This window comes from Oreochromis aureus, linkage group 18, assembly GCF_013358895.1.
Source record: "Oreochromis aureus strain Israel breed Guangdong linkage group 18, ZZ_aureus, whole genome shotgun sequence".
Classification (NCBI taxonomy): Eukaryota; Metazoa; Chordata; class Actinopteri; order Cichliformes; family Cichlidae; genus Oreochromis; species Oreochromis aureus.
In genome coordinates this window covers 17,285,191-17,313,129 of record NC_052959.1, presented here as the reverse complement: position 1 = coordinate 17,313,129, position 27,939 = coordinate 17,285,191, and the positions used below count along the sequence as shown (strand labels likewise).

Genomic DNA, 27,939 nt, shown 5'->3' with positions numbered 1-27,939 from the left:
TGTCCTAATTTGAAAGTATAATCAGCTGCCTGTGTTTATTGTTGACTCTTATTCACCCTTGTTCCTAATATGATAATACTCAGGCATTGCAGAGAATACAGGGTGCTGTATTCACCAAACTATTGTTGTTTAAGCTCTGCATTGTGAAGTGAGTCGAGATTTCTTTTTATTCTGTTTTCCACCAGCGGAGGGCCATGCGAACGGCTCCACAGAAAATGAGGAACCGCTCCAACGCTAACCAGGCTAATGTGATCCAGAGCAGCCCCAGAACACGGGTCAATCGCTACATCGGTCGGCTGATTGAGGCCCGTCAGACCGAGTCTGACACGGCAGACCTCAACTTCCTCACGCTCATGTATAAATGCTCTGCGCGTGAGCAGAGGGTGAGGGATTTGAGAAACTGCACTGAGATGTTGCTCAATGATGTTACAATTCCACTTTTTATTGTTTGGTTACTCGCTCTTTTTTGGGTTTTGCCATTGTGCAGTACCACCAGGTGCCTGATGAGTACTTCACCAGCGCAGTGGTCCTCTCCCTGATCCTAGCTGCCTTGTTTGGCCTTGTCTATCTTCTCATCATACCACAGTACGTACCGAAAATAATTCTGTGGTTCCCTTCTTTCCCTTTCTTTTTTTTCCTTCCCATTATTTTATCTCTTGAGCTGCCTCTTTAACATACCGAGGTCTGTCTTACTAACCCCATCATTCCCCTCTCTCCTTTGTTTTTCTCTCAGGGGCACAGTGGTGCTAGTTCTTCTCGTCTTCTGCATCTGTTTCCTTGTAGCTTGTATCATGTACCTCCATATCACTAGAATACAGGTAACTACAGATGCTTTCCTTATCCTATCGAAGTGAAAGTCTTTTTTTTCCATTTATTAGAGCATTAACCTACACCACAGATGCATCTACCTTCTGTTATCTCAAGTTTTAAAAACCTGGCAAGGGAAATATTCTTCTTTATAGGTTTTTGCTGACCAAAGAAAAATTATAAATGTATTTTGTGAAACCATGTAAGAACAATTTAATAACCACTGGCTTTGAGGTTACGTCTATGCCCCTGTGTTGTATTTAAATTAAAATGGCTCTTCCATAATTTGACCAGTTTAGAAGCTTTTTTAAGCTTTGTAGCTTCTCACGTGCTTCTCTTTTCTCTCTGTTCTTTCCTCAAAACCAAAAAATGCTTGTCCATCAAAACATTTGTTCTTCCTCAAGCTGCACTTATAGTTATTAACACTCTGACAGATTATATTGGTGTTGTCTAAATGCATTCAAGGTATTCTAGGCAGTATTTATATAATAGTCTCTATATTTTCCCCCATTCTTGTCTGTCAGTGTTTTCCAGGGTGCCTGACCATTCAGATTCGCACTGCTCTCTGTATTCTCATAGTGCTCTTAATCTACGCTGTGGCCCAGGCCTGTGTGGTAAGTGTAAATGCAACAGTAAAAAAGTGTCATCTGCCACAAACTACCCACCTGACTGGCCAGCCAGCTAGTAAGAAAAATCTCACCATGTTTTGAGCTGCTGCTGTTCCCTCTGATTTAACTGTGCCAGTGGGCCTATTTCAAAAATATGTTTAATTATTATTTTAGAGGTGTCGCTTTAGATGATGTGCAGTTGACTGTGAAATTAATAAAGCTAAAATTGTGACGTTATCATAATTTAATTATCACGTTTTTGCTGTGTTTACATATGTCATGTATAACATAAATCTGAAAGAATTCAAAGTTTGAATTATGGTCATACTATATATTAAAACAGCTTAGACTATCCAGCTGTACAGTGCTGTTCAACTCATGTTTTGGTTTTTTTTAATGAAAAGTGCAGACAAGGCACACCGTGAATGTAGATGAGCATTAAGCCTTTCTCCAGAAATATTTCTCACTTTGCATCGCTGTGTTTGCTTTTGACAGGTGGGCTGCATGCCCTGGCTGTGGGGTAGTGCCAATACAAACAGTTCCATCATCATCATTGATGTGGATAGCGGCGCCAACCACACCATGGCAGAGCTTCCTTGTGATGGCGCCCGCTACGCCTTTCTCTCATGTGTGGTGGGCACACTTACCCTGGCGCTTTTCTTGCGTGTCTCCTGGATGCCAAAGATGGCGCTAATGCTTCTTCTGGGTGTGCTGTATCTCACCGTGTTGGAGCTCAGCGGCTTTCGCAAGACTGCAGGGTGAGAGGTTCATGCCACGACGTATTCAGAAAGCTCAGACACATTCCTGACTTTCCCTGAAGTTATATGACAACAATGAAGTGAGAGATCTCGCACAGTTGTTATGCATCATGCATTATGTGCGTCAGTGGGGTATCAGAGGTAATGCCTGGCTGTGTAATAAACAGATAGGCAAGAGTTGGAAGAGCATTTACAGTACATGTGCTGAGATGTATGTGTGTGGAGGAGTTGTTGCTTGTCTTCAGCCCACACACTCTTTCATTTTCCACCCTTTGAAGCAGCACACATGCTTATTAGTTCCAAATCAGAAGCCTAAAAGGACAATGTGGGCTGCATGATGGGACCACGTTAGCTATTTCAACCCAGTGCTGAGGGACCATGCCAATTTTATTAGAGCTCAGATCCCAAATGTGCAACTGAAAAAAATGATTATTCTGAATTTGTTCAGGTCAAGGTAAGGATTAGTTTTGAAAAAAAAAAAACTTTTAGATTTAATCCTGCACAAGTTAATAGTAATATTCCATGATTTCAGAATACGTTATAAGCACAATAAAGTTGTTTTGGGGTTTTTTGGGGGGTTTTCATGTCCTCCTAAAAAAGTCCTTGCTTTCATACTTTTGTGAAGTAACTCTACTTGTGATCACTCCCGACGCTGTGGGGGGTCCATTCAACCCTCCTGTGTAGTTTTCTGTGTGGTCTGGTCCAGTGCTGACTTGTGCAATTGGTCTCTTCCGCAGTGGGGGGTCCTTCCACATCCGGGGCTATGAGCCCATCCTGTCTCTGTTGCTCTTTGTCAGTGCCCTTGCCCTCCACTCCAGGCAACTTGACCTCAAACTACGTCTGGACTTCCTATGGGCTGTGCAGGTCAGGAAGTGTGCAATGATATGTCTGTGCATATGAAAAAAAGGCTATGGACATACATTTCTGGAGGATGTGCAACCATGCTTCCAAAGTAAACTCTGAAAAAACTTTTTCTAGTTTTTGTTTAAAGGTGTTGCAGGGATCACATTTAAAATGAGCAAACAAGTGTTTGTGTGCATGTTTGATCAAACACAACAAAAAAGTTGCATTAAAATTATCGAATGATTATTGAATCATTGCAATCTGGATTTTTTAAAATGTTTTGGGGTTTGTTTTTTTTTACTTTTTACAAAGCAACCCAACTTCTTTTGGAAATGAGGTTGTATATTTATAGGCTGCCAGATGTCTGTTCTTGGCAAAAAAGAAAAAAAAGAGTAAGAAGCTTCTTTTGGCTCGGTTTCATTTGGCACTGAGCGTTTTGCATAGGGGGATAGAAGTGTTGAAGCTGAATTTAAGCCATTTAACCCTTTAACTAGCAGGATTAGTCATGTAATGTACCCAAGTCTATTAATCATACTCTGAGGCTTACAGCAGTCAGTGGTCTGATGCTCACAAGTCATTTTAGCGACACCATGTGGTGGAAATATGAAGCAAGCTTTGGTTCTCATAGCTATATCTGGATATTTTGTGTGCTACTTTTGCTGCTAGGCGGAGGAGGAAAGAGATGGAATGGAGAAAGTAAAGCTGGACAACAGGAGGATCCTCTTCAATCTGCTGCCTGCACACGTGGCTCAACACTTCTTAATGTCAAACCCAAGAAACATGGTGAGCCACGATAATAGACAGGCAGGCAGGCAGACAGACAAACAGGTAGATAAAAAGGCTGAAACCAGAAACGACTAATGAGCACATCTAAGAATATTTTTTACTGTATTTTTTTTTTCTTTTCCTTTAGGATCTGTACTATCAGTCCTACGCACAAGTCGGCGTCCTATTTGCCTCAATCCCGAACTTCAACGATTTCTACATCGAGCTGGATGGCAACAACATGGGAGTGGAATGCTTGAGGCTGCTGAACGAGATCATTGCTGACTTTGACGAGGTCTTAGTATTTTTTTACTTCTTTACTTTGTAAATTTGGAATTGTTTTTGCCTTGTAGTGCCAGGTGTTTATTGAATGTGTGCTTCACAGCTCATGGATAAGGAGTGCTACAAGGACATAGAGAAAATCAAAACCATTGGCAGCACATACATGGCAGCTGTCGGACTCGTCCCCACCATTGGGACCAAGGTTGGGATTTTCGTTTTTATTTATGTGTTTATCTTCTGTCGTAGTCTTCAAAGGGAATATGAAGGATCCTTTCTCACATGCACACTAACTGCTTGGTGCTCTTTCCCTCTGCAGAACAAGAAATCTGTGTACGACCATCTGAGCACGATAGCAGACTACGCCATTGAAATGTTTGATGTTTTGGATGAAATCAATTATCAGTCATACAACGAGTTTGTCCTGAGAGTCGGTAAGTAGACATACAATATAAACCACCTTGTTGGATTTGTTGTGTCCGATTTGATGCTATATAAATAAAATTGAACTGTTTTGGTTCCCTGGCAAAGACAATTTAAATGTGACTGACTTTACAATGACTCTGTTTTAGTTGAATGTTTTTATGTCTGTGCACAGGAATCAATGTGGGTCCAGTGGTTGCAGGGGTGATTGGAGCACGGCGACCTCAGTACGATATCTGGGGTAACACGGTCAATGTGGCCAGTCGAATGGACAGCACTGGAGTACCTGGAAAAATACAGGTACTTGTTTTCAATTACAAATGATCCACAAATATGGTGGAGTCAAGTGTAAACAGCTCCGCTGTCACATCTACCAACACTTACAATAACAAATATCTGTATTACCTATGCCTCTATTATCCAGGTGACTGAGGAGGTGTATCGGCTACTGAATACCAACTATGACCTGGTTTGCCGCGGCAAGGTCAGTGTAAAAGGCAAAGGTGAGATGCTGACCTACTTCCTGGAAGGGAAGGTTCAGGGAGTGGGCACTGCAACCACTTCTTCGGTGATGCGTTCCGCCAGCCTGGCGCGTCGGATCCACTCCTGTGGAAAGACGAGCGTCCCGACCAATCTGGGCAGCGTCTCCTCTGCTGCCAGCCTCACTGCTCATCCCGGCATGGGTAGCAACATGCAGATGAACACTGCCAACAGCAGCAGCAACAGCCAAGCCGCATGCCTACCCTCATCCTGTGTGCCCGCAGTGGGTAAGGTTGATGAAGAGAGGGATGTAGAGGTGACAGAGATTGAAATTGAGACGGTGGCAGCTGCTGCAGATGTGTCAGTGTAGGAAGAAAGAAAATATATTCATCTTAAATAAAGCAAGAAAACCTGGTTGGAGGACTAGAAGCGTCTAGTCTGTACTGGCACAACCCAGGATACACCCATTCAGGATGTGAACTTCCAGAAATATGAAGTCATTGTATGGATAATCATACTTGCTTTAGGGATTTTTAACTGCTTGCCACTTTTCAGAGACAAAATGCAGAGTGCAGAGACGGGTACCCGGAATCTCAAATCCTCTTTTAACATCTCTGTAACAGATGATTAGATGTGTGGTTTTGTTGGGTTCCATCAGATCCAGGTATAATGAGCATATTTATTTTTTACTATGTTGTACATATTCCGTGTTCGGGGGATATGTGCGTTGATATCCAGAAAAAGACTAATCATGCTATTGCTTTTGCACTGTCTTTCTTATTATGCCAAGGATTCATTGCGTTATTTAGCGTAAAATGGTGTTGTTTCTTTTTGGTGTATGTAAGCATGCAGGTGTGTACTTGTGAGTGTGCGTATGCATGTGTGGTCAATTCTGAATTGTAACAAAACAGCACAAAACAGTCTCTTTTCTTTTTCTTTTTTTTTACTTGGAGCTCACTGGATGAAATATGCTTTTTATGATACATATTTACAGTTAATAGTGCATGACTTTTTAAAAGTTGACAGCCATAGTAATGATACTCCTGTTGAAAGGAAACCAAAGTACCGAGCTTTCCATAGATCACAAGTCGCGATACTTATATTGCCTCAACAGAGATGAGAGAGAAAGTTGCAGTAGACTGCCATGCTTACCACATGCTCGATCATTGGTAGAAGACAAAGGTGTGTTTTTGAACCCTGGAAAGACAAAATCAGTTTTCCTTAATACATGACATGCTTTTGTATTGTTGTGCAATATGGCATGTACACATAATACACAGATAGGGGCAGCTTTGTTGATGAGGAGGCAAAAAGATAATACGAGGAAAGGACAAAGGTACACAAATCTAAACAGAAGTCATACTGAGTTGGATTTGTGCTTCTATGGATGCTAGTATGCCAAAATGGGACCAGCGATGGAGTATTGTAGAACATCACACAGAGGACCAATGCATCCTTACATACAGATATCTAAAGGAGTTAAGAATGGCATTCATCCACACGGAAGAGAGCGTATACTGTAAGCACATGACTTCCACAGATGCATGACTAACTCCTTTAGCCTAAACATTTCAAATGCTGTATGTACTTTCAAACATTTCCTTGAGGCCACAGAAGATTTCCTGCAGTGTCTCGCCGCTGTCGTCTTTCAGGCATACACATTACTGTACTATTGCTTTTTGTTATCTAGCAGCTACACTTTTGAGTTTCTTCAAGAAATATTAGCTTTAGCACATCTCTCAGATACACTGTCAGAAACATGATGCGCTTCAGATTATCTTTATAGCCTGTATCTTTATCAGCACATAGAACTTTCACTCGATCTGCAAAAGTGTAAATACATCACGATTCAAGTTCTTGCCTTACTCAATAAGCTTACAGTGATTGCAACTTGCCTTTTTAGATATATTCACTTTGATATGCAGATCATACTTTTTGTAAATAGTCAAAAGTTGTAAACTATGTTGTATCTTGTACAGTGTAAAGTTGGGTTATTGAATATTTTGTAATAAAGACAATATTGGTGTATAAAATATCATCAGTATGGCTATGATAGAGAAAGTAGTTTCTTGAGTTTTGGCTACAAATGTGAAAGATCATCTTTTTTTAATTTTTTCTTTTCTCAGACATTATTTAATCACTTTCATTGTAAAAGTTTTCTTTCTCAACAGGAAAATATGTAAGACAATAACATGTTTATCATGCCGGTCAATGTACTTTGACAGCCCACGGCTAGATGGATGTCACTATGTGTCAAACACAGAGCAGGGGCCAAAACTGTTTTCCTGGTACTGATGTAAAGTTTGTTTAAGGGTCACTCAGTGTAACAGTTAAGTCAACAAACACGTCATTTGCTCAGCTATTTTCCGAACGGTACATTAGCTCTTTTATGGGCTTGGAGAGAGGAAACAATGCTTCGGTTTTTGTAGTTTTATGTTGATTTACCTTGATGAAGTTCTTCATTTACTAACAGGAGTGATATCATTGAGTTTTTAAGTTCATGTCCCCTTCACTCTAATTTAAGCTGAGCTCAAACAGTAAACGGAAACTACTGCAAATAATGGTTAAGGAGCAACTCTCGTCACGGTGTCATCAGGGCCAAAGGGGATTGAAATGAGTAAATTTGGTCATTGCACTCCTGAATGGTTAGAATTAAATAAAGACAAATAGCATATGTCACAAACAAGAAAATGTAACTTGATTATAGATATATATATATATATATATATATATATATATATATATATATATATATATATATATATATATATATATATATATATATATATATATATATATATATATATATATATATATATATATATATATATATATACCATAAATTAATGATTTCTGTGAACAAGAAAATACAATTTGCTAGTCTGTTTTAAGAAAAAAAAAAAAGAGCATTTTTAACACATTTCTACTTCAAAATGAATTTTGACCACAGTTTATATGAATTAATTCTCTCATCATCAGTAGTCTATGTAGATGAAGAAATCCATGATAGTCAGACAAATTTAATTTTTGATCTGTAGGCAACCAAATGGAAATCTTGCACACTGTCTGCCTTCTGCCTGTATATTTATTAAATTACTGTGGTTAAGTCTATTGGACCTTAACCACTAACTCCACATTCTGGGTTATATACACAACACAGAATTATTATTTTATTTATTGATATTTTAATACATAGATCAAAATCTTCATTCCTGAACAATGCTGTAACATATTGATATAGGACCTATTTTGCTTTGATACCTATTAATATGTGACATGATGGAAAGGTCTGAAGTTAATGATTTCACTGATGCTATAAGTTTACAACTGATATATGATATATACCTGAAAGTATTCACTAATCAGACTAAGTAATTGGAAGTCATTTGATTCGATGTTAGACTAAAGCATTTGCTATATATTTTACTTATTACCTTTAACTGTGCACTAACCTCAAGAATGCTTATTAGTTTCTTTTTTTAGCCAATTGGAATTAATTAATTTTTAATGGTAATTGGTGCAAAATTAACATTGCTGTCACAATAATAGTCACAATAAGCTGAGTGACTTTAAGCTGCATTGCTTTATTTTGCATGTGTATTGTAAAATTAGGCAATGCAAGTCATTTTCCCACCTGCAATGACCTGTCAAAACATCTACTGTGAAAAATGTTAAGCCTCTGCACCTGATTTCAATAATCAACTGATGACAAGGAGGCCACACTCACACCAGAAACTGCAGTATCTTTACTCTCGTTCCCAAAAGCTCAGCCATCCAGCTAAATGGACATTCAACAGCCAAATGTAAGCCTAATCTGTTATCACCATTCCTTGAATAAAGTAAATCAAATTATAAAAATGGTAAATGTCATGAGTAAATAGGCTTTTTTGATGGAACAGAGACCCGGTCTGGAGCCCATCCAGGAAGAGTCAGAGCTTGAGGATGAAACTGAAGGGAACAGAACAAGAGAAGGAAATGAGGGTGATTTTCCATTTCAGGTAGGTGTGGAGGAAGAGGATGCGCTGGCAGAAGATGAGAGCGATAAAGATGACGATGCTGCTCAACTGAGGGTTCTGAGACCTGGGAGGCTGTCTCGTTCCCTGAGCCAATTAACAAACCATCCACACGAAGGAACCGAGAGCTTTCCCGTGTCTGATGTGAGCACGCTTTCTTTTGATCTACGTGGTGAAGCTACAACACCAGGACAGCCAAAATTTACAAACGTAAGGAGATCCAGTAGCAGTAAGGTGAAAATAAAGGTAGGTGTTATTGAGTATTTACTATTTGCTTCTATTTAAATAAATAATAATAATAAAAAAAATCTGAAAAAAAGACTGGTTTATTTTCCTTCAAGGTCTCCAAGATTAAGTGGCAGAAACCGAGAAGATCTAAACGGCCAGTGCGGAAGCCAAGGGAACGCTGTAACAAAAACTTTATGGCTGTGAGTATAATTTTAAGCAAAGCTGTCTTGACTTTAAAAAAAAAAAAATGACCTTAATTAAATCTCTTTTTCCACTAATGCCCTCTAACATATTTCAAAGGAGGAACCGTTTCCCCCCTGGCTAGCGGATCTGATGGTCAGCATCGAAGAGGCAACAACTCATCAACTGGTGGTTGAGTGACATTATCTCATGAGGTGAACGTGAAAGATTTGGGACACGCCAAGCTGTGACCTCATTCGTGACAACCTGAACGTTCAACAAATTCTGCCTAACGTGCCTTATTTAAGGTAGCCACTGACAAGGGAGTGAAGTCCATGTGCGGGCCTGTTTTGTTTGTTGTTATACGTGAATAAACAAAAAGCACGATAACTGGTTTCATTACAAGAGTTCAATACTTGGAGAGAACATGACGTTTACATGATGTATATATTTTGTGCAAGAGTTAATTATGTCATTCTGTTATCTTCAGTTTGGTATTTGTGCTTCTAGCCCCCTGCTGTCTTCGCTGTATTTTTATTTTGTGTATCAATCCCTTTTTCAACCACAGCAGGCCAGCACTTGCTGCTGTTAGGTTCAACCTGAACCCGTTTACCGTTTCTTAAGTTACTAGATTTGGATGCCAGCGAAGAATGTAACATGAAGGACCAAAGCTCTCTTCAGCATTCATATTCATTCATATCAATAAAATTTATTTTTCTATTTTTTATGAAAAAGTGTTTTCACCTAACCTATGCAAGCTAAAGTAAATCTGCATTAAAATAAATATTAAAGTATCAGTTCTTGCACATGCAAAAGTAGTAACGCTGTGGTGCTTTTCTTACATCATGATTATGTTATTAAATTAGTAAAATATGTGCGATTCATGTATAGTCTGCAGTACTTTAAAGAGGAGCTAATGCAGACTTCTTTTATATACTGCTGGGTGTACACATTTCTAGCAATTTAAATGTAATTTAAAATTAAGATATTCAAAGACAACATATTTTACCTTCCTATTAAATGCAAAATGTACACACATGCAGTTCATGTGCTCATTTATTTTTATTTCTCATTGTGCTGCGAGTCCATATCCTCACATTCATCAGCATTTTCTCTTTAACTTCATTTTTTTATCCACAGACTGTACACATACTTTTGTTTTTAAGACCTGTGTTTTTAGTAATTGGTCCTGATGACTGTATCTGTTTCCTTGGTGAATAATTATTAAATAAAAAATGAAATTAAAAGTTTTCAGGGTAAAAGCAAGTTCTTTCTCAGTGAATGAAAAGCACGGGATCACTGCCTATTGAAATTTGTGTCACACATTGTATGACTAAAGGTATGTGGCATTTGACTTAGATATTTATGACAAATATTACATTTACTGCCATCTTTTCCCAGATAAATGTGTCGTTTCACCATTTCTGGGTTATGCAAGGCAGACTGGGTTATCACACAGGTAGATAAACAAGGTGGAGTACCTTGTTTGTCTGCCTGTGTGATAAGAGGAACCTTCACCAACAAGACTAAAAGGACAAATAGGACTTTTTTTCCTGTCAAAACAGTGTCAGCACCCACCCTGTCAGAATTACTTCACAAGATAAAGTTTTGAGTACACCCATAAGACAGTTTTTAACATTAACAAGCCATTGAGCTCCTTGGATCACGTGATGCTCGCTGTTAAGGACGTTATTCACTATTCATCATTGTACTGAATTTCAGCGGCACTGTTCAGTTGTTTTCATAACTCTAAAGTTAAAGAAAGATGACTAATGCACATCAAAACAACCTTGTTTTGATGTGTATTCCAGCGTCAATATTGACAAATGACCTCAAACTACGCAAGGCAAGCGGGGTCATCCACCTTTTACAGCAGCTTTACGAAAAATATTTTATATCTGTGCTGACTGTGTCAATTATTAACCCTTCTGGAGGCCAAAGCTTTCATATAAAAACTGCCAGTTCAGAGAAAACTTGTTAGAAGAAACTGACAGTTTTAAACGACGAGTCTAAAAAGCTAAAGAATTTCGTCAGAAGGAAATGTTTGGATTAAGCGAGAAGCTGACGTTTGTGGCAGCGGCGGCTCTGGTTGTCTTGTCCGTAGTGAGGTCATCTCCGGTGGTGGGGCCAGAGCCCATCCGCTGTGCCCCCTGTACTCAACAGAAGCTGAACGACTGCCCCGCCATCCCAGCAGGCTGCAAGCAGGTGTTAAGGGAGCCAGGCTGTGGCTGCTGCATGGCCTGTGCGCTCGAGGAGGGGGCTTCCTGTGGAGTTCACACAGCCCACTGTGCTGAGGGTCTCCGCTGCACTCCTAGACCTGGTGAAGCCAGACCACTGCACGCTCTGACCAGAGGACAGGGAATCTGCACTGTCGACCTCGGCCAAGGTAGCCTGGCTGTTTCATATGTGCTCATATTGATATTCATTAAATAAAAAAGTTCACAGCATTGAAATTACATCTTTAATGCAACCCCATTCCATTTCATGTGTCATGTATGTATTTTCTAAAAATTCAACAGAGGAAGATGGAGGAGTCCCTGACCATGGCTCGTTGCAGCACATTCTGGGACTTAACCTTCCCTTTGATCACCAAGATTTTGCTGAAGGCCAGGAGAGTCTCAAGGCTAAGGTCAATGCCATACGCAGCAAACTGGTGCAACAGGTGAGGGAAAAAATAAACAATCCGACTAACTGGTTATTCAAAGTAATTCATCTCTCTTTCCACAAGAGGGGGTAGATGGCTCTGAGGGGGTGCAGATAATTTGCTGGTGCATTTGTGTTTAGGAGACTGTAGCTCTCATTGTTTCTCTTCCTACACAGGGTCCATGTCACACTGAACTGCACGAAGCACTGGACACGATAGCCATCTCTCAGCAGAGGTTAGGAGAGAAGTTCACAACTTTCTACCTTCCCAACTGTGATAAGCATGGCTTCTACAAGGCCAAGCAGGTGAGAATTTAACTTTTTGTTTGTTTTTTTCAGAAATTTCACATAACAAAATGAATTTTGACTCCCAAAAGGGATTTATGATAAAATACTGAGTGATTTATTTGTGAGAGATGCCATTTTTATTTCCTTTTCAGTGCGAGTCATCTCTCGTTGGACCACCCGCTCGCTGCTGGTGTGTCTCGTCTTGGAATGGGAAGAGGCTCCCAGGATCGAGCGACTTGGTCGGTGACTCAGAGTGCCATCAAGAAGTTACTCACTGAAGGATGGACTCTGTTGTCACTCAAAAACCAACTTTCACACACACAAAGGCACACACATTAACAGACACAGGAGGTCGAGATACCCTCAGCTGCCCGATGAGCCGGCTCTCCTTTGCTAAAATGAAACTGTGAAAACTTATTTGAGTGGAGGAAATTTCCTCCCATCTTATTTACATGGTGTATGTATGATCAACTTATTTATTCGCTGCCTGTATATTCTTACAAGCATTAACCATTTGTCATTTTTAGATCTTTTATATGTTTGCCTGTTTTATTTTTTTCAGTTGTAAATATAGGGCGACACTGTATACATTTGTGTTTCTGACTAAATAACTCCATTGCTCAAAACCACAGGTCCATTACGGTGCCAAGCCCATTTGAGAGACTTCGGGATAAAAAAATTTTTTTTAATTCATTCATAACTAGAGCTGTGCATGGCAGGAAACAACACAGCAGCTCATTCATTCATTCTGTTGACATTGTCTGAATGTATCTCCACTGGCGTTTCCTCAATGGGTATTGGGTGAAATGCTTAAAGTGCCACAAGTATGTGCATGGTGGCCTAGCACAAACATATCAGTGCTCTTCCAAGCCACGCTGAGGTTTGGGATGGGTTGCTCATCATTCGTCTACCTCTGCTGGTCTCTGCAGGTCCACAGTTTGAGCAGAGGATTTCTGAGACCTCTTCTCAGCTACATCTTCTCACATTAGGGACTTTATTGGACCTTTTCTTTATCTAACTACCTACTCTAGTATTTATTATCATTCACTTGTGTTTAAAGATTTGTTAGTTGTTGTAGCCATGTGCAGTAGATCCAGTTTCAACTGAATGCTAATTGCCCTGGAATGCTGCTTTTTCCATTATTGGGTTTGTTGTATATACTCTAATTCTGTGGATGTGCATCTTAATAAAATCTTATTTTATGACAAAGGAGTTTTGTTTTGTGTCTATCTACAAAACATTAAAAAAAACAACAATGCTTGGGTAACTTTATACTGCCTTTATTAAGTAAAAATAGACTTCTGAGGGTTGCATTGTACATGCAAACAGCATATTTAAACTGACCACTTAATCCAAGACAAGTGCTAAAAAATATCACTGGCTACACAGAGACTGGAGATAACTGTAAGGACCCCTTATCTCTTATATTCAGCTTATGCAAAGCGACAACAAAACAAACAAACAAACAAAAAAAACCCACACATGCACACACAGTACAGATCATGAAACAAAATCTCTTTTTCTGTGGCATGAGACCCAGAGTAAAAAATAACTTTCTATGTGCTGTGTTGTCTGAGCTGCACGGTCCCAACCAACTCCCTACTTGGAGCAGGAAGCAACCGGAATAATGGAATTCATACAAATAGGAGTTCATAGTTAAGGCACTGCATGCTTACTTATTCAAATATACATACATTGTCAAGACAAAACACAATGGCTTTATAACAAATCACAAGCATAAAAATAATGATTACAAATCACAAGCATTTACACATAAGCAATGCCATTTAATTGTGCGTAAATGAAGAGCTCTCTTATCACTGCTTGTGACATGTCTTTGTGCTTTAAAATCAGAATAAGGCCTCTGAGATAGTTTCTTTAAGTGTAACATTATTCCAAAAGGTGTCCGGGTTGAGTCTGAGACAAACAGGTTATGAAGAATCCATCCATGTACAGAGGCTACAGGCTTTTTCTGGCCGGTACTCTTCTGCTGAGCTCTGCGCTGTGCCTCAGAAAAAGGTCCCACAGGCAACAGATAGAAATAGCAAACATCCATATATCGGCTAAGCCATCTCTTGACCTCTCTTCCAATATCCTCGGTTTCTCCATTTGTTTACAGTTCTTGCCGTTCAATCCCAGCCTCCCTCCCTCCCATCCTGCTCTGCTCCTATTGGGTGTTAGAGCTGTAGTACTGGGTGTCTCCTCGCTCCCTTCTATCAAGACCTGGCAGAGGCTGCCCGTATTTGTCCACACACCAACAGTAGCCTCGCTTTCTGCCTTTGGAAGGACGGCACTGAAAGTGAAGGAGAGAACAAGGTGAAGGGAGGGAAGACCGGTGGGGGGAGGTGGGAAAGCTGAATGCACAAATCCGGTTGAATATGAAGCATTATGGATAACAGGCCACTTTAGTCAATGAAGCAGAAAAGCATAGCTAAGAGGCATTAATGGTCAGATTGTGCTGAGCCTTTGCTATCCAACACGCTGTGGTATTTTGAGCTGCTTTTATGGTCTACCTCCTGTTACACACACATATAGAGACCTTTAAGGTAAACAGAAACCTGGTAAAATATTTGCTTAGTCCCGTTTGTGAACAACTGTGAACCAAGATCTATTTTCAGAAGCTGGTGGCCAGTACGAATCATCTGTTGCTGATTATACCCCACAGCTCCAAATTATGGGTAGGCCTACTACAAATGACTTACAGAGTCTGTGGAGCTACCCAAGGGCTGTTATTTTACTGCCAATTTTACTAAAGGTCAACCTCCACTCTAGTTAAACATACAGCCATTCATTTCAAGGGCTAAAGCAACTGTACTGCTGCTGCACAGAAGAGACTGGTCACGCGGGGAGACGTCCTTACTTAGTTAGGTCTGATCTTAGGTGGAGAGTTTTATAAACAGTCTTTATCATGATGAATTAAAAAGTCTTAGTGAACCATAAATTTTGGCGGCAAGTAAAAAAAAAAAAAAAACGCAGGCTGTCTACTGGGGAAAACAAATACATTAATCAAAATCTTAAGTACACTCAATTTTTTTGTTTTTTTATGTTTTTTTTTATAAATGCATCTTCTTCATCAGCAAACTCTTTATTGGGTAGTTTGTTATTTTCCCTCTAAGAGGCATTTACTGTTAATAATCATTGTAACAAGAGCTGTTTTTCCTTAGAGTCATACGAGTGTTGAGATTGAACTGAACACCGCAACATCTCTGCCACTCCTTCAGTGCCTAAAGGCTTAGCGCGGTGTAGAAGGTCAGTTGTGCATAAACAAAGACAATGAGCCTGGCGTTGTAAGGCTGGTTATGAGATGATTGCAGGTCAAGAAGAACACTTCTATTAAACGGGAGGGACTGCTATGTAATAGGGGAAGCTGCCTCTGTGATGCAGTGGCGCGGGAGCCCTAAGTGCCTCCATATGAATGCGTCAGAACCACTCATTTATTACAACCCAATCGTGGGTGAACCATGTGAGCGTGGGGATGGCTTCGGCTCTATTTCTGTGTCTGCTTCTCAAAAGTCCAGCAATTATGGGGCAAGCACATGGGGTGCCGGTGGCCACCTTGACGTCTGTCTCCCTGGGAGGGTTTCCGTTAAATGGCCATCGTCCCTGCCGTCAACCCCGCTGGGGTTTGGCCCCTGTGGTTCCAGTTTCCAGAGCCAGTGGCTAGGGTATACCTCACTGGTGTGGTGGTGCAATGATGAGGCTCTAATAACTACCAATGAATACATGAGGACAGCAACAAATCTGTAATTGGGCTGCAGGAGACCTTAAGTTTGAGTCATTCGTCTTGTAATCATTATGAATGTACTCTGCAAATGCTGATTTCCTTTTTACAGCATTTTGATGCCGTAACCAAGTTTGCATCAAGCAGATCATGAAATAATGCACAGGCCTTCATGTCCACTGAATAAGGATCCACTAAGCCAATGATTCTCAAACTGCTGGGCAGGTCCCACTGAGGGGGCAATGAGCCACTGGTGGTGGGCACAAACAACCAGGAGAAACTAAGAAGACTGACTATGATGTCCTTGCTGATGAACTTGCACTAACATTTTTTTTAAAGTAAAATTCATCTTGAATTCTTTTAGATTGTTAAATGTCGATAAACACTGTAGGGTGTGGGGTGCAAGCATTCTTTTGGCTTCTGAAGTGAGGCCTGCCAGAAAAAGCTTGAGAACCACTGCACTACTAAAACACTCAAAGATCAAATTATTATGTATACTTTTTCTCACCTGCTTTTTCTTATAGAAGCCCTTCTTGTCACAGTTTGGTATGCGGAAACCTCGGGGGTTGAGAATGTTGGCGATCTTGAGGTTGCTGAGAATGCTCTCAATCTCTCTTCGGCAGGGGCCCTGTGAATGAGGGAAGACATCACCAGTTTTTAGTACCTTCCTTTAACGTCAGAAATTCTATAGTCTCATTTTGAAGACAGATAAAAAGCGAATAAAGCATTTATATTTCCTCATTAGCGATGCCATTTGGCGGTGGGTTTTTGACATTAATGTTTTGGTGAATTAACACTTTAATAAAGCTGACTCACGCTGCCCTGCTGTAATACCTAAACAATGGTGGCTGCAATATGAAAGAGGTGGCAGATGAGGAATGAATTCATCTGGCTTATGAAGGTTTAGCAGTTTGCCAAAGCTGCTTAGAAGTCTTACACAAAGACTCGGGGGGCTAAAGTGAATTCAAACAGCTCAAAGACGGAGTCAAAAGGCTTGTCCTCAAGTCCAAGTACTCAAGTCACTAATCAGAACAGCCAGTCAAAGCCCATTACTACAGTGTGCTCACTTCTCGGGCCAAAGAGAAGATCAAAATAGCAGCAGGGCTTCCCAACAGGCACTCACATAAGCCAATCCATCATTCGCTGGCTCTCAGTATACCCGGCACGCGGACGCCTTGTGGCCAAACAACCGCCTGACCCAGGTCAGCCGCAGGGCTATGGCACCCGCTTGCTGCCATGCCATTCTACTGGCTCACAATCTCTGCCAAACGTCAGCACCGCTACCCAAAGCATTTCATCACCCGCAGGGGGAAAAAAACACCAAAGCACAGAGGAAGAAGAGAAAAACATTCCTCCAGTGTGCTCTGAAGACAGAAAAAATATTGGTTGTGGTACTTACATACTCAGGCTCCCGCTTGGTCTCTAGAGAGTTTTGTTGATCTGTGACGAGTGGTCCCGGTAGCTCCTCCGTTTTAAACAACTGGGCTCTTCTCTGCTGTTCCCGTCTCAGGATGTCTGGGGGGATGAAGGGGTGAAGTGGAGGCTTAAATGGTCCAATAGGTCTGTGGGTGCTGTACGTAGTGGTCTGAACACCCAAATCAGTGGAATTACGCTCTTCATCCTGAATATCAGCATTCTCTGCTAAAAGATTGTGAAAATAAAAATGTGTTTATTAACAAACATAGCAGAGTGTTATTTTCACATTTTTTTCAATGGGCTAGGGTTCAGGGGAGGGACATGGGTATTGTGTCTTTTAAAAGCATCTTCTGAAAACCATTTAAAATATGACTTCCAGCAAAAATAAAAATAAATATTCCACGTTTTTGTTTGTTTGTTTTTTTAAATTTGATTTCATTCAAAAGTACAAACTAAAAAACCATGCAACCTTGAAGATGCAGGCTAGGCTTTAACATTTATCTGACCTGAATTCTTTACAATGAATTCAGGGAGGGTTCAAGTCTTCCCTCTGCGGCACAAAGAGGCACTTCTTCTTTCCACAATCGAAATCTCTCCAGTGCTCACTGCTTAAAGCCTTATCCACCACCCTTCTTTCCTCGAATGTAAAGACATCAAAGTGTTTTCACATATTAGCTGGATTTTTATTGCTGAAAGTTTTCTCTTTTTATACAACATCTGGTAATTCTTACACTGCCAGACGACCACTGGCAAAGATTTACCAGTTCTTCTGCAACTACCTAAATTGTGGTCATTAACCAGTGATACGTAAGGTGTCTAAAGAACGCACATTGAGGCATAAACACGCACGCTGATGAATTACCTGGTAGCTCATTGACTGGCACTGTTGGTCTGGTAGTTTGTCGCTTGTTAGTAGCGTTTGCACAAATACCCCGTCCCTCCAGCAGAGCCTGCAGAGGTTTCGTTTCACCGGGTTGATGTTGACAAATGAGCCCGGAGCCACATCTCCCGGTGTACACGCCGCACGGCTGGCCGAAGCTCAGCGCGCAAGTCAAGCAGCAGCCGCAGCCCGGTTCGCGGACCTTCTCCGCGCAGTCCTTGGGTAAAGGTTTGCACAGAAGCCGTGCAGCAGGATCACATGGTTCGCATCTGATAACAGGTCCGAACGCACCTGACCTCCAGGTGAACGTTGCCAGGACAAAAGTCATGCAAAGTGCGCGAAAACAGGAATCCATGGTGCTGTGTCTGAGAGCGTATGAAGTAAGGAGGCGCGCTGTCCTGCCGTGGGGACTTTTCACTGGGCAGCTTCTCTCTCATTCACATAAAGACAGCGGACAAAACATCTCAATATATAGACCCCAATGACTGTAGTCACACCCCCGAATAGCTTGTGGTGTGCTGATGAATTGCGTCTACTCCGTTATTCCTTCAAGACATCAGAGAAATATGCTGGGGTTTTGCTGAAAAGCAGGGCAAGATCTAAGGTGTGGCTCTTTAAGATAGATATTAAATAGCAGTAAAAAGGAAAAAAAGAAAATCACAGGCCAAGGCATTTATTTCCTTCACCCTCTCACTCATGACTTTTAAGTGAACGATGTAGTTGAGATCTTTAAAAAAAAAAATTGAATAATCAAAATGTAATCAAGAGCATTACAAGCACGGTACTAATGATGTTCCACAAAAATAAATGAAATACTAATAAAAACAAATACATATTTGCAGTTTACTGACGGTGCGTATAAAGTCTTAAGTCCCCACACGAGAGGAAACTCAGCAATCTGCTATGTTCGCCTTAATCCATTGGGGGAGCCAGTTGTCATGTGTGTCAAGCATTATTATTACAATGTGCCTCTTCGACTTTTACAGTAATTCATCGACACTTAATACTAAACGCTATTTGACATTGAAAAGTCATTTGTTTCTTTCCGTTCTTTTACGTGGTAAAAGGTCACATAGCTGCACATAACGTTTTGTTACCGTATAACGGTAACAGGGTGATCCAAATGCTTTGTAAATAATATGTGTGTGTATGTATATACATATATATATATATATATATATATATATATATATATATATATATATATATATATATATATATATATATATATATTTGTCTCTGTTTTTAATTTAGTTTTATACTACACAGAGTACATGTATATGCTGTGTGCATTAGCTGCACATTGACCATATTCATTTATCAAATACTGCTCAATGATGAATTTCCTTGTGCAGATAATGCATAATAATTCACATCCACTGATTTCATTCACTTGTCAGCAGAGTTTCGTGCCCTAGTTTGCTGGATTTTGGGTACAGCAAAGACCTGAAGAAGTCCTCTTGTTCAAATCCAGAACCTTTCTTCTGTGAGCCACTAGTGCCAAACACTGCACCATAGTGCTTTCCCCACACTATACATCATCTTTAGAAATATTATGAATAACAGTAAACTTATCATTTTTGTTTAACTTGTTGTTTTGCTTCTATGTGTTACTACCCCCTAAATCGTGCAAAATATGGGTTCACAAAACTTATTATAATAATATTTACTAATGATACACTATTGAAGATCCAAGTTGTTGGCCAGATGAAAGTTAAAATATTATTCAGCCACAAAATAGCTCTACACAAGTCCGCATGAAGTAAAACATTACATAAATATAGTTAAGGATCCCATCTGCTATTCGGTGTTATTGTGTCATGCAAAAAGTGTACCTTGTGTACCTGCTCCTTACACGTACAGCCGTGTATTTGTCTCTTGACTTGTTTGTATGGGCGACATAGCTGTTTCCGTCCCGGTCATTTGTCTCCGCTACAAAGCAGTCCTTAAAATAAGGACGCATACCACACATGTAAGTGAGAAAATTCCTGAGTAATTACATCTGTGGTGTTTTTAGGTCCACTATTGGTTACAGATGAGAGAGCAAATACCATAGCAGAAATTGTCCAAAATACCTCAACAGAATAACAGCAGCAGAGTTTAGGTGTACAGTTCAGGGGTTTGTTTTTTTTTTGTATTTTTTACATTTCTGAGAAGTCAGTGTCAAATCCATTGCCAACCAGCCCTGCCATTTGTTAACAGACAGGTCTACAGCAGAGCAGTGCTCTCTGGAATGCAAAACATTTGGTTCATATGCTGAAAAAAGAAAAAGCTTGCTGATTTTCCTCCCTTTCCTCTACTCATAGCTCTTTGAAAGGGGGTCTCTCAGCCACCTGTGCATTTTCAGCATAGCAGAGGAGACTAAGAGTAATGTACTGGAGGAATGTCGTCTCGCAGAGCAGCCTCTCAATAAAGAGGGAGTGTGAGGAATGTACGTTTGCACACACAGGATATTACTATACATGTGTTTAACATAACCTGCTGTCAGAGGCGACTATGGCCAACCGCAACAGCTTGTCAAATGGTACTATGGAGCAATTTTCCAGTTTTAAGAAGATTTGGACAAATCAGATACACTTGCTTGAAGACCTCGGACTGGGCTGCACTGGCTCCAGCAACCAGACTGTAGCTCACACTAGCCATAATGCATCACTTCCCACAGGTAAATATAATCTATAGTAAAACAACTAGGTATATTTCACTTTAAAACCTTTACATAAGTTATAAAAAATTTTCTCCACAGCTATTTTCATAATTCTTGTCGTGATTATCTCTGGTATTGTATTTGGCATTTTAACTCAGCAGCTCTTTTAGTAGCTTAAAGGATGTAAGGAAGTAAAAGCAAAGGAATGTACTGCACCAACATTCATAGATAAATAAATCACGTGCTATAATCAGATGGATATCTGCAAAACATGCCTGAGTTAGCCCAGAAGAACAATGTAAGTGTGTGTGTGTGTGTGTGTGTGTGTGTGTGTGTGTGTGTGTGTGTGTGTGTGTGTGTGTGTGTGTGTGTGTGTGTGTGTGTGTAGGTGCATGTCCCTCGATCTCAAACATCAAACCAGCCTTTCCCTATTTTTGCTTGTCAGGGTCCAGCGCGTCTGTGCTTGTGGAGAGAGTCTGTGGAATACACACAGTGTGGAGGTGTGCTGGAGTAGGAGAGGAATGAGGCGGTTGCAGATCACATGACAAGTCTGGTACATTTAAAGTTATTCTTTTCCCTGAATGGTCTCATGACTGTCTGTCATGTAATTGCTCCTGTCTGAGAGCTTTTTGAGCCGACTAAGATCACAGATAAATTGGAGTCTCTATAGTGATTAATATGATAATTGTTTCTCTTTGATTCTGCTCTGACCTGGACCCATACATAGCTTCAGCTATTATGTGATTATTGGATGTTGGTCGAATGGTGAACAAACTAGAGGCCAGCTTTCATCTAATTCCAAGGCCAGTTAATCATTTTCTTTCTTTTTTTTTGTTGGAGTGGTCTATCGTGGTCCCTGTTTCTGGAGGCTTGGCCCCTGAGGCAGTCCAAAGCTGTAATTAGGCCTAAGCAAAGTGAAGGACACAGAGAAAGAGAGAGGAACTCTCAGCACTCACCCTGATGGATTACAGAGTAGTCGGAAGTGGGCTGTGAGTGGCGCCACTCAATTTAGACCCCAAGTCCCCCCCGAGACAGTTACACTTCCTATGTGTCTGTCTCACCTAGACTTATGAGGATAGTTGAACATGTATTCAAACATCTTAGGCACATTTTCCTACATGTGTAAAACACCTCTTTTTTCTCACTACTGTTATATGACAAGAAACAGATATTCAAATGTGACTTGGACATGTGTCATTAAAATTAAAATTGCAAAGTAGTAGAAATCGTGCATTAATCTACAAACAAATGTGCTTTTGGTTTTGAGGTAGTTTTGGTAGATGAGTCTATGTTGGAAACCACAATCATCCATTTAGCACAAATTCTAAAACCCTGTTGTAAATGCAAAATTACACCACGAAGGAAGCTCTTTATCCCACAGTTTTTTGTTTCTTGTTCAGAGACCATGACTTAACTGAAACCCCTCCACAGTCTCAATCAATGACCTTGGAGTATGCCCAGTTTCACCACGCAAGTATGAGCGCTGTGATGAAATTCCACAGACTCAATCTATTACCAATATTACATTAGCAACATTACAAGTTATGATGAAGTGATCTACTTGTTTGTCATCTCAATGTGACCTGGACTTATCTCAATTTAACAAGCGTTATGAAAGCCTACAGTTTTCTCACGGTGCCTTTTCAGGTTTTGGCCTCTGCTGAAAGCCAAGCATGGGCCTCTAAATTGTGCAGCCATCCCAGAATCCAGTTTCTATTTCTGTCCACAAACCTTTGTTCTGGTTCAGAGGAAAGAGATGGGCCCTGCCCCGCCAATTAAGTGGCTGTAAAAAAGCTGCAGAACTGGGGTGATCGAGGAATGAGAACTAGTTCTGTCAGCCGGGTAAACAAGGCCTTTCGCCTCCAAATTATCTGCAAAATGAAATTTGGAGAGGCTGGTGTAAATCTGCAAAGCTGGTATTTGCTGAGAGAAGGATAATCTATGTGACTTAATCTTCATCATTGTTTCTTATAGTTGTTTTTTCCCCATAAGGTCAACAATGTCATCACAACTAGCTCTTATAGCTTCAGAAAGTTGACTAAGAAACCCACATGTAGTGTCTGGTTTTAGCCATTCTTATATAATAAAACATAGCCTGGGATAGTAAATGTGAAGATGTATTAATTAATCCTAATGGGAAATTATTGATGTATTGCATTAGACCTACATATGTTACATGCTAACACACACTTATATTACCCATGTGAAATGGTGTTTCTCCTGACAGCTTCTTTGTAATCTGATAATGTTGGTTGCTTCTCTGGACTTTCCCCTGCTCCTTTTATTTCAAGACCACTCCACACTAAATAACAGAGGAAGATGGGCTCTATGCAGTCGCCACAACTGGGCCTTCACTTCCTTCCTGCCCTCCCCGGGAATTCTTCACTTTCACCACCTGCAGACACACAGTAATGTGGGTGGAGGGGTCCTTCACTGCACACCTTTCCTCCTTCTTATCTCTGCAAATTTATTCCCTCTCTGCACCTTAAGAGCAACCTGCCCAGGCTTGCCTGGAGGGAAGAAACTCTTTTAGTGCACTTTGTAAAATAGGGTGGACATGTGCATTGGATATGTGCACACGCAACAGGTAAGAAAGGTGCATTCACACTCTACAGACATTTGTGTGTCAGACGCATCAACAGATGTGGTGTTACACTTCAGTGTGTGATAGCCTGTTTTGCTCTAAAACAACAAAGGTGATGTTGACATGGGCCTTTCACAGTCACAAAGGTTTTGTGTCGCTAGTGTCCTCTGCTGGCCACAGATTGACATGAATCATACACAGTGTGTCCACTTTAATAGGTTCAACTGTCCAGTGTATTTAGTCATGTAGACTGGGGGAAGACAACCTGCTGAAATTCAAAATGAGCATCCGAAAGTGGAAAAAAGGTGATTTAAGTGACTTTGAACGTGGCATAATTGTTGGTGCCAGACACGCTAGCTGGTTGCTTCAGAAACAACCAATATACTAGAAATTTCTTGAACAATCATCGCTGGTGGACCATCATAGAAAACGGTCCAAATAACACAACATATCTAGTGAGCAGCAGTTCTCTACGCCAAAATATCTTGATGCCGGAGGTCAGCCACATAATAATTACTCGTTACAACCAAGGTATGCAGAAGACCATCTCTCAACTCACACCAACTCTAAGCAGATGGACTACAGCAGCATAGGGCCATACCGGGTGCCACTTCTTTCAGCTAAAAACAGAAAAGGCTACAATTTGAACAGGCTCACAACAGAAGATTGGAAAAATGGAGCCTGGTCTGAGTCTCGATTTCTGCTTTAATATTCAGATGATGGGACTAGAATTCAGTGTAAGCTACATGAAAACATGAATCAGCTGTATCAATGGTTCAGGCGCTGGTGGTGTAATGGTGTAGGGGTTGTTTCCTTGGCACACTTTGGGCTTCTTAGTATCAACTGAGCATTTTATTTAGATGTCGTTTGTCCTTATGTCTTGTCTCCCTTTTCTGTTTACTTGTTCCCCTCCTTGTGTCTCATTCCCTGTCTCCCCTGTCTGTCATGTGCATTGATGTATCACGTCCCTCGCTCCCTCTCATCACTCCATGTCTCTCACTCCTTGTTCTTTGCATTCAGTCATGTCAGCGTTTTCGTCTCCCTTTTCTGCTTCCGTGTTCCAGTGTCAAGTCTGTGTGTCTTAGTCTGCGTGTTTCCCGTTTTATTTTGATAGTATCACGTCCTGTGTGTTCAGTTTTGCTTCCTCCTGTGTCATTATGTTTATTTGCCCCAGCTGTGTTCCCCGTGTGTTTCCTCTTCCCTCATCACGCTCTTGTGTATTTTGTGAGTTGTCATTCATTTTTGGTCAGGTCATCTGTTCACTATTCTGCTGTTTTTTTCATGTGTCATGTTCAGGTATTCATGTTTCAGTGTTCCATGTTCCAGTATTTAGTTTTCCCAGTGTAGTCTGGTTAGTTTTGCCTTAGTGTCCTCCTGCCTTTTCTTTTGTATCACTCAGCCTAAATAAACGGCTCACTCTTGGTTTAAGTTAAGCTTTGGTTTCCACACGTCTGCTTTTGGGTTCACTCATCAACCATCGCAACACAGTCTGCCACCCCAGAATATGACAACATGTGTATTGTTGCTGACCATGTCTCTTTATAACTACACTGTACCCATCATCTGATGGCTGCTTTCAGCAGGATAACACACTATGTCACTAAGCTCAACTCATCTCAAACTGATGTACTGGCCTACAGTCACCAAACCTCAAATAGAGCAAGTTTGGAATGTGCTGAAACAGGAGATTTACATCGTGGATGTGCATTTAACAATGTACATTATCAAATGCACAATGTAGCGTCACATAGTACATGTGTGACGCTATCATGTCAGCATGGACATGTTAAGAAGAATTAAAGCAGCTCTGAAATTTAAGGGGATCCAACACAGTGTACCTAATACACTGATCTCTGATGGTATATCATTTATTTCCACTGATAAAATAAATGTACTGGGTCCATAGCCTTTTTTTACTTATCATTTATTTTCTGAGAAAATAGCCAGATACCAAATACAGTGAAATGTTTATATAGAAGCCTAAAGCTAAAATGCCTTAGCTATCAGTTCAGCTGATGTTGCTAAGACCTGAAAAGCTGGAATTGTGCTTAGAGTCTTTGGTTTAGCAGCATTCGTCTGCAGCCTCCCTGCAGTTATGACAAACTCATAATATTCAAATGTATTCAATATATTTCAAATGTCACAATACCAATACCATTAAATTTACAAAGTTACTCCTAATAATCCTAAGCTATTTATTTATGTATTTGTTTACTGGATTGAAGCCAACCAACAGCGGTATATTCAAATTTCATTTATTTGCTCCTTTGCTGGTAGATATTACCATCCTGGTGTCTCTATACTTACATAAAGCTGCACAGCATAGCTTAGCACAGAGGTACAAGGACACAAGACAGAGCTAACCTTTTTCTAATAAAAGGGAAACAATTACCCAATCTACCACCGCTACAGTTCATGCAAAAACCAACAAACAGCCTGATATTTACAGCTCTGGGTACAAGGCTAATACTCCTACTAGTTGCTGAATCTAGTGGATCAAGATTAAATAAATGTTTCATTATGTTTATTATTTACAAACTCAACATAAACATGGAAATGCCCATATACAAATAAACCATTCACATGTAGCATGTTTTACACTGAGGCACAGTATTGAATGAGATAAGTATGAGGTACACATAATAGGTCATGGAAAATGATAATAAGCGTGCACTTGATGCAAGAATAACACCAGCTGTTAGTGTGGTTGTCGATCCCTCTCTGGATAAAATGGTCACCCAACACAAATCCATTTCTATGGTCATCGTCGTTTATACAATGTGAACAATCAGCTGAAGTACAAACAGATTTTTCCAGGAGCAAATGTGTATCATTGACAGATGACTAGTTGAGTGTGCTAAACACTAAACCCATTTGTGCAAATTCCAACACTGACCTCTTTCTTTCTTCTTAGTTTTCTTTTTAATAACAGCATTTGTTCTTTTAACATAGCAGCCTGTGTGTGGATGTGTGTTTTTACACATTTAGTATAAATGTTTATAAAAAAAAAAGAAAAAAAAAAAGGGTATGTGTACACTGCTTTATTTTTGACACTGAAAGATTGCAGTGTTGTTCTCCATCTTCAATTTGTTACATATTTGATATGTACAAGGATAATCCCAATGCTATTCAGGGCGTGTGGACAGACACTCTGGCTCGCTTATAGAGCACCTGTGCTGTCGTGAAATCACTGTTAATTTGATCTCCAAGCAGCCCTAGAATTGGGACGATCGACTCTTTACTCAGAGAACCGAGGTTACAAGGTAACCCTACGTTATTAGTCTTTTGTACCATCTACGCAAAGTACTGATGTGTTTTTAAATCAGTTACTGTCAAAGAAGAATATATATGTATATATATATATTATGGTTTCATTAAAATATCTTTCTACAATTTGTCTCATTCAAACACTCTTACACGCACTCACATGCACGCTCACACTTTCATTAAAATGTTGACAGCTTTAAAAGTGGTCATACTCCAATACATCTTATGACAAAATTGATTTAACACGTTCAAAAAAGCCACTTACATGCAACACATTTTACAAAAGGACATGTTAAAAAAAAGCAAAAACAACATTTACATTGCATAGATAAAACAATCATGCATGCGATGAAGGTAGGCACAAAGTCCAAATCATACACATTTGCAACACTGCTTTTGCATGTTTTTAAATCCACAGAGAGATCCTGCCTGCTTGGTTAGATGAGGTGTTTCTACATCAGATACAACTAAAGAAATCTTAATGAATGCTTGCATGAAGTTTTTTTTTTTCCTTTCTTTTTTGGTTAAATATGTGAGAAACATACAACAATGTAGGGTTTTCTTGGTTGGTCCATAAAATGCTATGAATGACTAAGAAAAGCAGCTTTAGTATGAGGAACTTAAAACATGTTAATAATGATTGTATTACTAACTGTGTAAGACATTACATTTGTAAACAAGGTGAAAATGATAATGATTTTGTTATGTAGCTCATTTACAGTTCATACACTCAAAGAAACAAAATTTTAAAAAGAAAGTTATTTATATTTTTCGATTAAAGGTGTCACTGAATGTCCTCGTACAAGTGATCACTTTAAATTTGCGTGTTTTTCAGTTTAAATTCAGATCATCACCATCTCGAGACATTATATTTAGTCCTTTCTTCAGCCTCTCAGTCTTTCATTCGTTGTTCTAGACGTTGCAAACGTCTGTCCAAGTGATCTGCTCTGTCCTCTACTTACTCTTATGTGAACCAATCATCACCTTCGACACAAAGTTGACAATAGCGCTTGCTGGCTGCTCGGGGTCATGCTCAGCAAACAGGTGGCATATGTTGTCCGTCGAAGTGCCAGTTTTCCTCGCCACAAAGCCAAAGATTCTGTAGAGGTGCA

At 40.1% G+C, this 27,939-nt stretch overlaps 4 protein-coding genes across 6 annotated transcripts in view; 2 read left to right on the top strand and 2 right to left on the bottom strand.

Annotated features, from left to right (window-relative positions):
• The window catches only part of LOC116318699 (adenylate cyclase type 1-like), a 34,743-nt gene extending 27,774 nt beyond the window's left edge, over positions 1 to 6,969 (top strand). The window contains exons 9-20 of one of the 2 annotated variants that reach the window (XM_039601873.1): positions 186 to 383; positions 488 to 585; positions 734 to 818; positions 1,332 to 1,421; positions 1,911 to 2,173; positions 2,911 to 3,037; positions 3,683 to 3,844; positions 3,930 to 4,076; positions 4,167 to 4,265; positions 4,380 to 4,494; positions 4,659 to 4,783; positions 4,908 to 6,969. In XM_039601873.1, the coding sequence (XP_039457807.1) occupies positions 186 to 383; positions 488 to 585; positions 734 to 818; positions 1,332 to 1,421; positions 1,911 to 2,173; positions 2,911 to 3,037; positions 3,683 to 3,844; positions 3,930 to 4,076; positions 4,167 to 4,265; positions 4,380 to 4,494; positions 4,659 to 4,783; positions 4,908 to 5,333 (1,935 nt within the window). In that variant the 3' untranslated portion in view covers positions 5,334 to 6,969. The remainder of the gene's footprint in view (positions 1 to 185; positions 384 to 487; positions 586 to 733; positions 819 to 1,331; positions 1,422 to 1,910; positions 2,174 to 2,910; positions 3,038 to 3,682; positions 3,845 to 3,929; positions 4,077 to 4,166; positions 4,266 to 4,379; positions 4,495 to 4,658; positions 4,784 to 4,907) is intronic. The other variant, XM_031737797.2, reaches the window with a different exon arrangement.
• A 4,405-nt stretch (positions 6,970 to 11,374) lies between these two features.
• Positions 11,375 to 13,524, top strand: igfbp1b (insulin-like growth factor binding protein 1b). Its single transcript, XM_031737801.1, has 4 exons — positions 11,375 to 11,770; positions 11,904 to 12,046; positions 12,205 to 12,333; positions 12,468 to 13,524. Exons 1-4 carry the CDS (start codon positions 11,425 to 11,427, stop codon positions 12,591 to 12,593), a joined length of 744 nt encoding a protein of 247 aa, XP_031593661.1. The 5' UTR covers positions 11,375 to 11,424; the 3' UTR covers positions 12,594 to 13,524.
• A 61-nt stretch (positions 13,525 to 13,585) lies between these two features.
• LOC116318660 (insulin-like growth factor-binding protein 3) lies at positions 13,586 to 18,801 on the bottom strand. Its single transcript, XM_031737740.2, has 4 exons — positions 18,315 to 18,801; positions 17,436 to 17,677; positions 16,545 to 16,664; positions 13,586 to 14,608 (listed from the first exon to the last, which is right to left on the bottom strand). The coding sequence occupies exons 1-4, from the start codon at positions 18,685 to 18,687 to the stop codon at positions 14,483 to 14,485; spliced, it is 861 nt and encodes a 286-aa protein (XP_031593600.2). The 5' UTR covers positions 18,688 to 18,801; the 3' UTR covers positions 13,586 to 14,482.
• Positions 18,802 to 25,799: 6,998 nt separating this feature from the next.
• Positions 25,800 to 27,939, bottom strand: part of LOC116318659 (tensin-3) — a 33,508-nt gene continuing 31,368 nt past the window's right edge. For both annotated transcript variants that reach the window (XM_031737739.2, XM_039602084.1), the window contains one exon: positions 25,800 to 27,926. In XM_031737739.2, the coding sequence (XP_031593599.1) occupies positions 27,782 to 27,926 (145 nt within the window). In that variant the 3' untranslated portion in view covers positions 25,800 to 27,781. The remainder of the gene's footprint in view (positions 27,927 to 27,939) is intronic.